Source organism: Brugia malayi (genome assembly GCF_000002995.4).
Source record: "Brugia malayi strain FR3 genome assembly, contig: Bm_v4_Chr4_scaffold_001, whole genome shotgun sequence".
Classification (NCBI taxonomy): domain Eukaryota; kingdom Metazoa; phylum Nematoda; class Chromadorea; order Rhabditida; family Onchocercidae; genus Brugia; species Brugia malayi.
In genome coordinates this window covers 9,540,763-9,554,380 of record NW_025062478.1, presented here as the reverse complement: position 1 = coordinate 9,554,380, position 13,618 = coordinate 9,540,763, and the positions used below count along the sequence as shown (strand labels likewise).

General features: G+C 19.6%; 2 protein-coding genes across 3 annotated transcripts; one reads left to right on the top strand and one right to left on the bottom strand.

Moving 5' to 3' along the window:
• Positions 1-827: 827 nt before the first annotated feature.
• Positions 828-5,331, bottom strand: Bm1075 (Uncharacterized protein; the record flags this gene model as incomplete). Its single annotated transcript, XM_043082250.1, has 7 exons — positions 828-932; positions 1,449-1,586; positions 2,775-2,944; positions 3,275-3,329; positions 3,801-3,914; positions 4,349-4,612; positions 5,233-5,331. The coding sequence occupies 7 exons, from the start codon at positions 5,329-5,331 to the stop codon at positions 828-830; spliced, it is 945 nt and encodes a 314-aa protein (XP_042938184.1).
• Positions 5,332-10,256: 4,925 nt separating this feature from the next.
• Bm7941 (ShTK domain containing protein) lies at positions 10,257-12,828 on the top strand (the record flags this gene model as incomplete). 2 transcript variants are annotated; one of them, XM_001891532.2, is made up of 7 exons in its annotated part: positions 10,257-10,323; positions 10,984-11,103; positions 11,252-11,371; positions 11,464-11,583; positions 11,670-11,792; positions 12,020-12,139; positions 12,722-12,828. In XM_001891532.2, the coding sequence occupies 7 exons, from the start codon at positions 10,257-10,259 to the stop codon at positions 12,826-12,828; spliced, it is 777 nt and encodes a 258-aa protein (XP_001891567.2). The 2 variants fall into 2 exon arrangements, with proteins under 2 accessions (XP_001891567.2, XP_042938183.1); XM_043082249.1 differs by lacking the exon at positions 11,670-11,792.
• Between the last annotated feature and the right edge of the window lie 790 nt (positions 12,829-13,618).

The following is a 13,618-nucleotide window of genomic DNA, read 5'->3' as shown; positions in this document are numbered from 1 at the left end:
CGTGACACGTGATACGTGACAAATGCTTTTTCTAACTTTTGACTAAATGCTTTTCAGCAAATTATCATTTTGTTTTTGCTTCTAACATAAAAGCATTAATTAATTAATGTATGCTTTCTCGTTTTTTTTTTTTTTATTCATACTTTTACTTTTAATCTTTTTTAAAAATGAAAAAAAGAAATGAAAAAAATTTTTGAAAGATGCGAAGAAAATATTAGCAATAATTGTAAATTATTTTAAAAATTTCTGATAAATATTCACTTTGTTTCTTACTTTTTATCCTTCTAATTAAATAAATTATTCGTGAAAATTTCTAATCTGAAATGAAATAGCAAAAAAAAAAAAGTTTTAAGTTTGCTAATGGAATTTCAGGAATATCCTCCTAGGAAGTGCTTATCACTGCTTTACCACTTATCTTTTGTAATTTTGATAAATATTTTTAAATTATTTTTTTTATTCATAATATTTACTAATCATTTCAAAATATTCAATACTATTTTCTGACTAATTCTTCGCTAAATTAATCATAAATTTGCACTTTTTCATTTAAATATTACATACAAGATGAAATTTTATAAATAAATTAAAAAATTCTCGGCCGAATAATTGCATAAAATCAAATAAATAATTCAATAAATTTTATAATGAAAATTGTTCTAAAACTAAATCTTTTCAAATCTTTTTATTTATTATTAATTTATAATTTTAATTTTGTAAAAATAGGAAAAAAATTTGCTATTCTTTTTCTGTTATTTAATTTATTTTTGATATTTTTTTATTGTTTACAATAAAAAAGAAAAAAAAAATAATTGCATTAAAAAATTTATTTAAGAATTTATTAATGGCGCTGTTTTCATCATTTCGATAGTTTCATCGCTATTTGCCATCGAATCCGCAAAAAGCAGGCGCGGATTATCATCGGTTTTTTCCGCCTATCAGATGAATTAATATATTATTGTGCGTCATTCAAAAGCATTTTTAAAAAAATGGCAAAAAAAAGTTACCCAAATTTTGGGCAAAAAAAATTAGACGTATTTAATAAACAAAACAAACATCAAATAAAACACTGAAATTATTTATTTATTTTACTCCTATGAGAACTTTTTGATTGATATTTTAGTTCAAACTTTTTTTAAAAAATTTTTTAATACTTAAATTAAGTATATATTTATTAGAAGTAAATTAATTATATAATTATTAGTAATACTTAATTATTAGTAATATTTTACACTTTTTTTCACTTATTTACTAAAACTATCATTTTGTTTATTTAACTACTTATTGATTCAAATATAATTACTATCAGTCTTTTGATATAATAAATTATTGAAATTTTAAGTTAAATTTTAGTAATAATTTTTTTCCAAGGATTTTACAAAATAACCAATCTAAAATTTTCAATATTTTTGTTTTTTAATTTTGAATTTAATTAAAAAAATAATATATACCGAAGTGGTTAGAAATAGAATATGATCGATAGTTGCATTGCTATCATATCGATTAACATTAAAAATAACAGAACTTTTTGGTTCAATAAATGTAAATACTGGTTTTACTCTGTACAAATTATTATCTGTGCATTTAACCTAAAATTTAAAACAGAAAAAATTAAATTTTAAAATAACAAATAGTTTTAAAAACTAACGTAGCTTAGATTTTGCTTAAATTTTTGTGCTTTATTTATAGTTATTTAGTGCAATTTGAAATTCAAATGCATGGATGCATGAATGCATGTAATGCAAGCATGCATGCATGCATTACATGCATTTCCATTATTATTCGTATTTTCATGCATAAATTATTACTTATATCTAATATCAGTTAAATGCACTTAGCTTTATTACTTTTTAATAACAAAAAAACACGAAAAGTCATAATAAATATTTTTGCTAACTAATAATCTTTTCACTTAATAATTCTTAGTTTTTTGTTTATTAATTATATTTCAATCAAATTTTATTATTTTTTTTTAGAAAAAACAAGTAAATTGAGTTAATATTTATTCAGCTGAAGTTAAATTCTCCATAAGTAAGCATTTTCAAATGTATTTTTGATAAAATTGATTGATTTTGATAAAAATTAATTGGTTAAAATATGCAAAACGTTTATGCAAATAATCATTTTCTCTTCAATTGAACTGAATTGAACTGAATTACTGAATTTATATTAAGTATTTATTAAATATTATTATATAAACGCTGACTAATATTAAAGCAATCTGATAAATAAATTAAATTTTTTAATCGAACATATTGCAAATCTAAGCAAATTAACAAATTTAAATATGTTTTAAAAAATCTTTTAATAAAGTAACAAGTTGAAAGTTTATTTTATTGATTTAATAAAGGTATATGATAATAAATAAAAGTAAATTCTGGAAAAATCTCGAATAATTTGTATGTATATTGTAGATAAATAAATGATTTAAAAATGAAAAAATGATATTAATATGTTTTCTTAAATATTAATATGAAATTTGTAAGAATTTAATTTTTATTTCATATCTTTTCGTTTTTCAATCACAATAATTCATTTTCAATAATTTTCAATTATAATAATCATAACATAATAATTTTCAATAATAATTTTTGTTTTGTAAACAAACAAAAAAAAAATATATTTTTTTTTTAAAGACATTATTTGTTATAAGAATGATAAAAATGTTTATATTAATGTTTGTGTTTAAAATTAATATTTACTGAAATAATAAAATTATAAATAATATAATAATAAAATAAGTATTAAAATAATAAAATAAAAAATAATTAACAAACTTTTATTGCAAAACGTTTTTCAGTTGGATTTTGTAATTTTACTTGCTGTGCGGTATTTATTAATTTCCATTTAAATTGGCGTGGAAATATTACAATGCCATCAGCCATTAATGCGCTAATTTCTGTTTCATTCTGATTACTATCACAAATAATTGATTGTTTCATTTGTTCTAAAATTATTAAAAAAAATTTTTTTTTTTTTGAACTTTAATTTTCATAAATTTTTTTTTTTAAATATCCAAATAAAAGCAAAAAACAGATGAATTGAAAACAAAAATGGTTCAAATTTGTTTTTTTTTTTTTTAATTTCACATATTAATTAAGCGCGACGCAATCTTTCATTGCATTTATTATATTAATAGTAGATATTAAAATTTAAAAATTTTTCTGACATAATAAAATACCAATAAATTTTGTTTGTTTTTATTTACTTAAACAATTATTTTCTTATCCAAGCATTTTATAAATGAAAAAAATAAAATAGAAAGTAAATAAAATACCTTCAAAGTTAGAAAAATTTATTTCTTCACTTTTCATCTTTTGTAAATTATTTTCCTAAATTAAAACTGTCACAAAAGCTTTGAAGCAATTTTGTTTAATTTTATTTGTCAAATAAAAAAGATAATTTTAAGTATTAAAATAATGAAATTGGCAGTTACCCAATTTTCGATTGCTATTATTTATCACAAAATAAAATTATTATTAGTAGTAATTAATTCATTAATAATTTTTAGTAATAACAACTTAATCATAATAAATTAGCATAGGTGTACTAACCTAATAAAATATCATTTATTTTTATAAACAATATTTCTTTAATTTATAAATTATATTTTGTTGTTATTTATTTTTGAAAATTTTCCTTTAATTAATTTAACATTAAAAAAAAAAAAAAACAAAAAAAAAGAGGAAAAAATTAAAACGAATGACATTTTTCTTTTGTTTTTTCTGATTTATCAATAAAACATTGAATGGAATAAAAATTGTTTTCTTTTTAATTTTAAAAATTTTTACTTAAAGAATTACTTTCTTATCCAAGCATTTATAATTTGATTCATTTGATGGAACTATTTGCTGCGACAATAATTTTGGAATATCTTTCATTTGCATATTTTGTTGCTTCAATTTATTTTGCTTTGCCTAAATCGTAAATTATATAATTATATCAAAATGAAATTGATAAATGAATTGAAATTGAAAAATGAAAATGAAAAATGAAAAAAAAAATTATCGATAAGAATTACTAAATTATTAGTGCAAGTAATCATTGCTTAAACATTAATGAAAAGATTTAAATGCAATAATTTGTTTAATATAATTAAAATTAAGTAAAAATGTTTGAAATTAAACAAGTAAAAAAAAGCAAAACAAATGATAATAAATAAATAAATAATAATGATAATATAAAAGTAATTTAATCAAACAATTTACTTAAGTATTTATGGTAATAAATATAATATAAATAAAAAATGAAAATAGGTAACAACTAAATTAGACAGAATAATTTTAATTTACACTTTTAAATTGTTTTTTTTTTTTCGTGTAAATCATGAATTATAATATTTTTATCATACATTTTTCCATGATTGCTTATTCGCTGATTTTTGATTTATTTCCGATAATTGAGTATTCGATTTTTTCGATATTGTATTAACTATTCCATTTTTTATACTTGTTTTATTACCATTAGTTTTAAATGTTGATTTATTATTGCTAATATGCTTTTCAGAATTACTATTTGATGTGATTGAATTGGTTGATGTAATTGCTGATAAAATTTTATCATTTTTAGATGGAATTGAATTCATTGATTTTAAATCAATATTCTTTGTATCAATCTATAAAATATATACTTTTAACATTTATTTATTCATTTTTATCAATTATCTTTTTTTTTTTTTTGTTAATTATTAGTTTTATCATTCCAAATCATTATTTATTCTTACAATAACAAAAGATATACTATCAGCATTCATTAGCTTTTAACTTATCAATTTTATCAGTTGATAAGATAATTTAGATTTACCATTCAAAAAAAAGGAATTTTGATGAATATTAAAAATTTTAACATTTATCATTAATTATCAGTTATTAGGCTAAAATTTTAATAAATGCTAAAAATGTTCATAAATAAATTTCAAATTACAATAGTAAAAAGTAAATTTTGAAAAAAAAAACAAAATTTTTAGCATTTGTTCTTACTTCTTAATTACTAGGCTAAAATTTTAAAATTGTTAATAAGTAAATTTCAAATTACATAGATAAATAATGATAGCATAAACAAAATGACAAAACATTTAAAAAAAAAAACAAACAATTAGCAAAATTTTTAATTGTCAAATTTTAAAGGTTTTCATAAGAAAATTTCAATTTACATACATAAATAATAATAGCGTAAACAAAATGACAATTGCTTAAATATTTTTAAAATAATTTTTTTAAAAAAAAGAAAACAAACAATTGGCAAAATTTTTAACTGTCTATTGCATGAGCAAATAATTGAAATAGCAATTAAAGGTGGTGATACAATAAGCAAAAATATACTATCAACATTCATTAGCATTGATAGCTAAACTAATTCAAATTATCTAGCATAGATTTTGAAACTGATCTAAAAATATTTTTCAATTACTTTTTATATAGCAAATATTTAATTTGAATTTTATAATATGCAATGAATATTTGAAAAAAAAAGTAATTTCAAAATTTTAATATTTATAAATGAAAATAATATGTAAATTACATGAAAAATTGCTAATTTATTTTATAAATTTAAAAACAAACTTAGAATTTTTGCATGAAATATTGGAAAAACTATTGTGTTAATTATGGGAAAATTAAAAAATATTTTTCAAATAGATTACTAATTAGATTAAATTAAATTAGTAGCAGTGAAAATCATATCAGTGAAACTGTTAGTTTTATTAAAAGCTTCAAACTTTTTTTAAAATATTAATTAGTTTTTATTCCATAAAATTATTCATTATATTACTTTTTATTGCTAAAATAATAAGAGTTGCTTTTTTATGATTTACATTTCTAAGCATTAATTAATTATTATATTAAATTATTTTATAGTGTTTATTGCTAATGCTAATTCATTAACAAAGTAATTTAATTAATCAGCAAAATAAACATTAAATACAATTTTTTATCAAAAAAACAATGCATTTTCAGCTTACTCAAAATTGTAAAATTATTTCATTTCAAATTTAAATCAAAAATAGTGTTGAATTTATTTCCAAATGTATTTTTTGGGCAGCAAATGAAAGATTATCTTTGATTTAAATTTGAAATAAAATAACTTAATTTTTCAAAAATTGATGGTCAAAAAAATCATTCAGATATTTGAAAAAAAAAAGAATTCGGCATTGTTTTAGATTATTATTGAAGCTAAAATTATTATATTAATTAAATTTTCCGTTTTTTTTTTTCAGATTAATTCCGAAATTGTAAATGATAGCAAAATTATTGAATGATAAGGTGTTAACGTAGAAATAATTTGATTTCAAATTTAAAATGATAATTGCAAATGATAACCCAATAAATTATACTTCATTGCTAATGATTCTGTATCAGTTCATTAATACTTTTTTCTAATCTAATTTTTAAAAAATCAAAAATGAATAATTTATTATTTGCTTATTGTTTGAGATTTATTTTGCACATTTTATAAATTTATTCCAATTTTTTTATTTCCGAATAATTTTAATTTAGTAGAAAAAATTTTTGTTGGTGGATAAATTAGCTGATTGTTTTAATTTGTGATATGATTAATCAGATAATTAATTGATCAATTTAATTAATGGTATCGTATTGTTTCAAATGATATATTAATTAGATAATTAATTGATTTGATCTATGGTGTAATTGTCATAATTATTTTTATTATTGTTTCTAAATGAGCAAATTATTATTTCAAAAATTTTCCATTTATGGAATATTTATGAAATATTTGGAACAAATGCAAAGTTCAATCTGATCTAATAGAATTACCGCAAATATTTAAAAAATTTTTTTTTAAATTGAAGTTTATCATGCATAAACTTAGGCAAAAAAAGAAAGTAGCAAAAATAATAGTTTGATTTTATAGTCAAATAAATGTTAAATAGGAAATTATAATTTTTGCTTATTAAAATATTTTTTCAAGTTTATCAGTATTCATTGTATCTAATGTATTTTTTAATTCTTATTTAATATTTTTCTACCTTTATTTAAATAATAAAACAAATTTTGTCCTTGAAAAGTTAAATTTAATCAGAGTTATATGTAAAAAAGAAAACAGTGTATGATAATTAAGTGAAAAATTTAATTCACCAAAAATAGAAATGATAAAATTTGTTGAAAATATCTGAAAAAGTTTGATGAATTGAACAATAAGCACTCTGATAAATTGTTTCATTTATCAATTGATAAAAAAAGAAATTTTTTTTTCTTGATTAGTTTAAGCACAAAAAAAAAATAAGAAATAAATAATTTAATGATATTTCTGAAAAAAAATTCCTAATGGTATTATCACAATTAGTTTTAATTTTTCCATCTCTACTGTACAAACTACATCTCTCTAATGTATTTTTTAAATTTTTATTTAATATTTTTCAAATTTTATTTAAATAAAATTTTGATAATATATATTTTAAATATGATATATTTTAAAAATCATCTAGATGATTTTTAAAGATGATAAATCGATGATAAAAGGGATTTATTAATTTCTCCTTCTTTTTTTGACCAATATTTAACATACATTTGATTGATCAGAAGATCAGATTATAAATAATAATCATAAATTGATCGAAAGATCAAAATATAAATAATAATCATAAATATATTATCATTTTGATCAAAATTTAGTGCGCAAATAATAAGCATAAATTTTATTAGCAAATTTTAATGCATTCAATGCAATGCAAATATCAATTTTAAATTATTTATCAATCAATCATTCAATCATTTTTTTTTATTAGTCATAGATTTTTGTTTTCCTTTTTTGACTTTAGAAGCATTTTTCTCATTTTTTTTTTTTACAAAATGAAAAAATTATCAATGATTCAGAAGTGTTTAAGTAATTATTGATAAGAAGCCACAACAGCGATTGTTATCATTGTAGTTCTTAAGCTTAAAATAGTTTTGAAAATTTTTTTGGATACAATAAAAAAGATGACAGAATGGAAATTTAGCAAATGTTTGGGTATATTTATTGATTCATCCATATTATACCATAATTTGTAAATATTATTTTATTGTAATGAGCGCATTTTGAAATGAATCAAATTGCGCTTTTGTTTAGCAAAAAAAAAAATATTTTGTTGAATTTGGTTTGCAAATATATGGCATTAATGTTTGTTTATTTGCAAGTTATGTAATAAGAATATGTTTAGATTAAAAGATTATCAAAAATTTTAAGTGCAATTTATTTATTTTATATTTTCGTTTTTTTTTTGCTTTTGCTTTTTTTTCTTTTTACTTTTTCAAAATCTGTCCTATTTTTATTTTTAGAAACTATTCAAAAAAAAAAAAGAAAGAAGGAAATGAGCTCTTTTCCGTTGTTATACAAATAATACTTTCTAAAGAACATTTACAAATATAAAATATTTAAATTCAATGATTTTTTTTTTTCTAAATGTATTTGCAGTAATGATTCATTCATTATATGATATTAGAATAATAAAGGTGAAGTTGATTAAAATTAAATTTATTTCATATTTTACATACAAAATATTTTCCTACAAAATCATTCAATGATAATACAATTAAATAATTAATCAAAATAAAAATTAAAAAAAAAATATTTTAATAGGCAGATACAAAATTGCTGTAAAAAACAAAACAAATACTATAAGTTATCGAATTAATTTTGTAACTTTTAAAAAATTTTTCAACATTGAAAGTTTTAAATTGCTTATTTATTTTATTTGTTTTGATATTTATATTATTTATTTTGGATAAAAGAGAAAAAAAAAATGAGATAAACGAATGTAAAAGTTTTTGTAATTACAAAAATTTTTATTTTATTTTTAATTTCATTATAACTTTAAATACATGATTTAAAGTTATAATGAATAAATTACAACAATTATTGTAATTACATCATTTACATTTAATTACTGATTATGTCCCAAATTTAATTTATTGTGATATTATTAAGAAAAAAGAATGAATTTTAATAATTAAAATATAAAACAGCACGAGATGAAATTTTACAATTTTTATAAAAATTTTATAATTATTCTCGAAACAATTTCATTTATTCATACATTCTTATCAATAATTATTAGTAATTGTACTACGATACAATAATATCTGTGATAAATTTTTATTTTAAATATATAAAATTTAAATATTAAATGAAAATTATTAAAATTTAAAGAAAAAAAATCTTTTAGCTAATTTATCATTTTCATTTTTATTTTAGTTGAATCATTCCGGAAATAAATTTTTTTTTTTTAAAAAAAAAAGGAAGGAAATACAGAAAAAAAATTAAAATGATGCGTATGTATTCTAACAAATTTCCTAAATATGCAACAGATAAATTTTTGTTCAAAGGAAAAAAAAAAAGAATTGATAAAATGTACTCAATTAAATTCAATACTTTCAATCATTGATAAGGACAAAAAATTTTTTTTATCACTAAATTGAATCATATTATCAATAAAGCAAATAAAATTCGAGAAAAATAAACCTTTCATACTATTGGCTGCTTTTTTTTAAGAGAAACATAATAAATTCTATGTAAGTTTCATGTATTATCATCATTAATGATGATGATAACGATGGATATCAATGGCTCTTTTCCTCTTTTTTTTTCATTCAAACATATCAGTGCTTTTTGTTATGATAATGATTGTATGATAATGATTTTCCTTTGGTTTAAATTATCACAGCATTTGCTATTCATTTCATTCGTTCCTAAAAAGAAAAAATTTTATTATGTTTGCATAATATAATATTAGTTTCGCTGATAATTTTAAATTTTAATCTTATTGTTAAACTTAAAAATTAATGCATTTCATAATTAAACAGCTAATAATTGTTAATCGTTTATTTTTTATTTTTAAATTCTCTTAATAATTATTAAAATTAATTGTTTGTTAAGTTATTAATGCTTATTGTTGCTGCAATAAGGACTTATAAAATCATTAATGCTATAAATAAGCTGTATATTTCATAATAAATTCTAATAAATAATCTATTTATTATAAATATTATTTGTTTTATTTATTTTTTCTTAAATTTTATATTTACTAAAATTAATTTTATTTTTAAATTATTGATGCTTTAAATAATAAAAATTTATAAAATTTTATCATTTTAATCACTAATATTATGCCCATTTTTGGCAATAATAAGGACTAATTCCAATTACAAATATAGGAAATAAAATAATTTTTAGATAAAAATTGCATAAATAATAATAAATATTTTTTGACAAATATTTTTTCAATTTTAATATTTTTTATAGGAAACAAATATCAGCGAAAAATGTTTTCACATATTGTTGCAACTATGTCTATCATTTTTATAACACTCGCATTTGCTGCAAATCAAGGTCATTCTTTGAATATTTCATTTTTTTTTCTTTTTACAATATGAAAGCATTAATTTAATTTCAATTACCGATTAATGATTATGATAAAATTAAGTTTTAATTAGCAATTAATAATTATGATTTAGGAAGTGATTGATTCCGAAATAATTAGATTTATTTAATTGTATTTGAAGTTGTAACAATTATCTAACTTTATGAAACTAGTAATTCAAAATATATTAGAATATAATTTGTATAATGTAAAAGCTTTTTGCAAAAATTAATAATTACCATTTTCCAAATGATCAGAAGGGCAGAAAAATTGATCAGATTTATTATTGATGACAAAAGTAATCTCGAAAATTCTATCTGAAAGTTGACACTATAATAGATTGTTATTGAAAATTTTTATTGTAATGTGTGCTTTACTTCGTTTTCAAGATGTAAAAATTAATATATTTATTGAATTAATATAATTAACACAACAATAATTAATATAAAGGTTTATATAATTATCTAATTCATAAAATTAATATGAAAATTCATACAGTCATTGAATTAATTTGGTCAAAAAGTGTTTGCATAATTTTCAATGATTTAATAACTGAAATTCTGCAACAATTATCAGAAATATTTGTATAAATCTATGAAATTTAAGTTTTTCATTATTTTTTTCTTCAGTTTGTGAAGATATGTACAATCAGTGCGAAAGCACAATTTGCACTGATCCAATGGCAAAAGAAATTTGCGCTAAAACTTGCGGATTTTGTGAAATGACAACTTCTACGGCTGTAACACCTGGTAAGCATTCAGAAAAGCTAATTAGTTTTAATTTTGAATAGTTTTAAATTTGAAAATCTTAAATTCTCAAACTTTTTTTTCAAATTTAAAATTTAAATTTGATAGTGTATTTGCAAATATTTCTTCACTAATTCTTAACATTTTTGAGTTTGTGATGACGCATACAATCAATGTGACAGTACAATTTGCACTATGCCAATAGCTAGTGAAATTTGCGCCAAAACATGTGGATTTTGCGGAGTAGCGCCTTCTACAGCAGTAACACCTGGTAAGCTTGTATCGAGAAAAAAAAAAGTTAAACGATAAATATTTAAATAAAAGAATTTTTTCATTAATCCAAAATGTTTAAATAATTTTCAGTTTGTGATGACTTATTCGATCAATGCGATCATACAGTTTGCACAATTCCAATGTCAAAAGAAATTTGCGCCAGAACATGTGGTTTTTGCGGAACAACACCTCTTGTGACAGTAACACCTGGTAAGCTTATGCAAAAATTGTCATAAAAAAATTTCAATTAAAATTTGCAAGACAGATATTTGCAATAAATTCTCCATTCATCGCAGCTTGTGAGGATTTATATAACCAATGTGAAAGTGCAATTTGCACTACTCCAATAGCTAATGATATTTGCGCCAGAACATGTGGTTTTTGCGGAACAACACCATCTACTGCATCTACTATTCCCGGTATGCTTATAAACATAGCGCAGTTGTTAGAAAAATTAAATTTAGACGATAAATATTTCACAAAAAATTCTACGACAGTAACGACAGCTACAGTAATACCTGTATGACAACTCCCGCTACAGTAATCTGCTACAGTAATTATGATATAAACTATCAGGAAGCTTTCTTATGTTCTACAGTAGTAATTTCCGGATATAATCTATTCCAGTTTTTTTTTCCTTTTTCAGTCTGTGAGGACAAATATAGTAAATGCAAAAGTAATATGAACTGTACAAATGCATTAGCTAAAGAACTATGCGCTAAAACATGCGGATTTTGTGATAATGATTCGATGCCAACACCAGAAGGTATAAAAATATTCAATCTTTTCTCTTTTCCATTTTTTTTTTTTTACTTTACAATTTATTTTAAGTAAATAATAGTATAAAAATTTTTGATGTGAAATTTTTGTTCGAAAAAAATTAGTAAATAACTCAAAAATTTTTGAATGAATATAACTAACAGTAACATTGATTGAAAATAAAAGATTAATTAGTGTGGAATTAAAAAGACTATCATTTGATTTGTCTAGAAGAAATCATGATATGAAAAAATGATCGATCAGTCAATAATCAATAATAGATAATTAAATATTGAGAAGTAAATATACCAAATGAAATTGGTATATAATCTGAAATTAGAGTGATATAATCTTAGGAATTTTTTCTTTTTTAAACAAATTTTAAAAAAATCCAAATTTAATTTTAATATTTTTAATACTACTATTTTATTAGTTTAATTTAAATATTGCTTTTTTTTCTATTCCATTATTCTTTCCCATTTTAAACAAAAAACAAAAAAAAAAACAAGCAAAATTCATATTTTTCTTTTTATTTTTTAATAAACGACAATTTTTAATTTGTCACAAAATATTTAATAAACTATTTTAGAATGTTCACATTTATGTCAACCATTGCAATCACTATGCACATTTGTCGGATGGATTATGGGACCAATTACGCATGGATTTTGTTTACGTTGTCAACAATGCAAATAAAATAATATTAAATGAATAATTTTAGAACAATTTAATCGCTGAATAATTTGTATTTTTGATAAAATTAATAAACTTTTCATGTTGACTGTTATTACTTACTCGAATTTGAAGTACAAAAGTAAATTGAAATACAAAAGTAAATTAAATTCATTAAAATGCACTAAACTATTAATTACTGCACAGATAACCATTTAATATTAACTATAATATAAAGAAAAATTTATTAATTTAATTACTTTAATAGCTCGATCATACTAATTCTTAAAATATAATTCAAATTTTTGGTATTAGAAATTTTTCAATTTTGTTTATTTGTTACTGAATCATTAAAAATGAGTAAATTTTATAAAATAAAGTTATGCATCATATAAATCAAAAAAAGGTTTAATTAGTTTACAATCGTATGATTAATGTAACGATTCATTGAATAGTTTAAATTTTATTGATAATCATTTGTCACTAAAAGATCAGCATTTCACTTTCAGAACTGAAAAATTTGAAATATTTTTTAAACAAAATTTAAATTTAAAAATCATTAAATTTTTGGATTTAATTAATATTTCAAAATGGGCAACAAAGTTAATAAAATGAAGGAAAATGATTATTTAATTTTTTACTTTTTCTTGTCCTACAAATAAATCATTGATCTTTTTTAATATTTTGTTTTTTTAATTCGTAATTCATTCATACAAAGTATCATCGGATAATTCATATCAACAATACCAGTATTGGATTGTTTTCTTAAGTAAATTTAAAAAAGATATATTTTTAATCGATTTACTAATTTTTT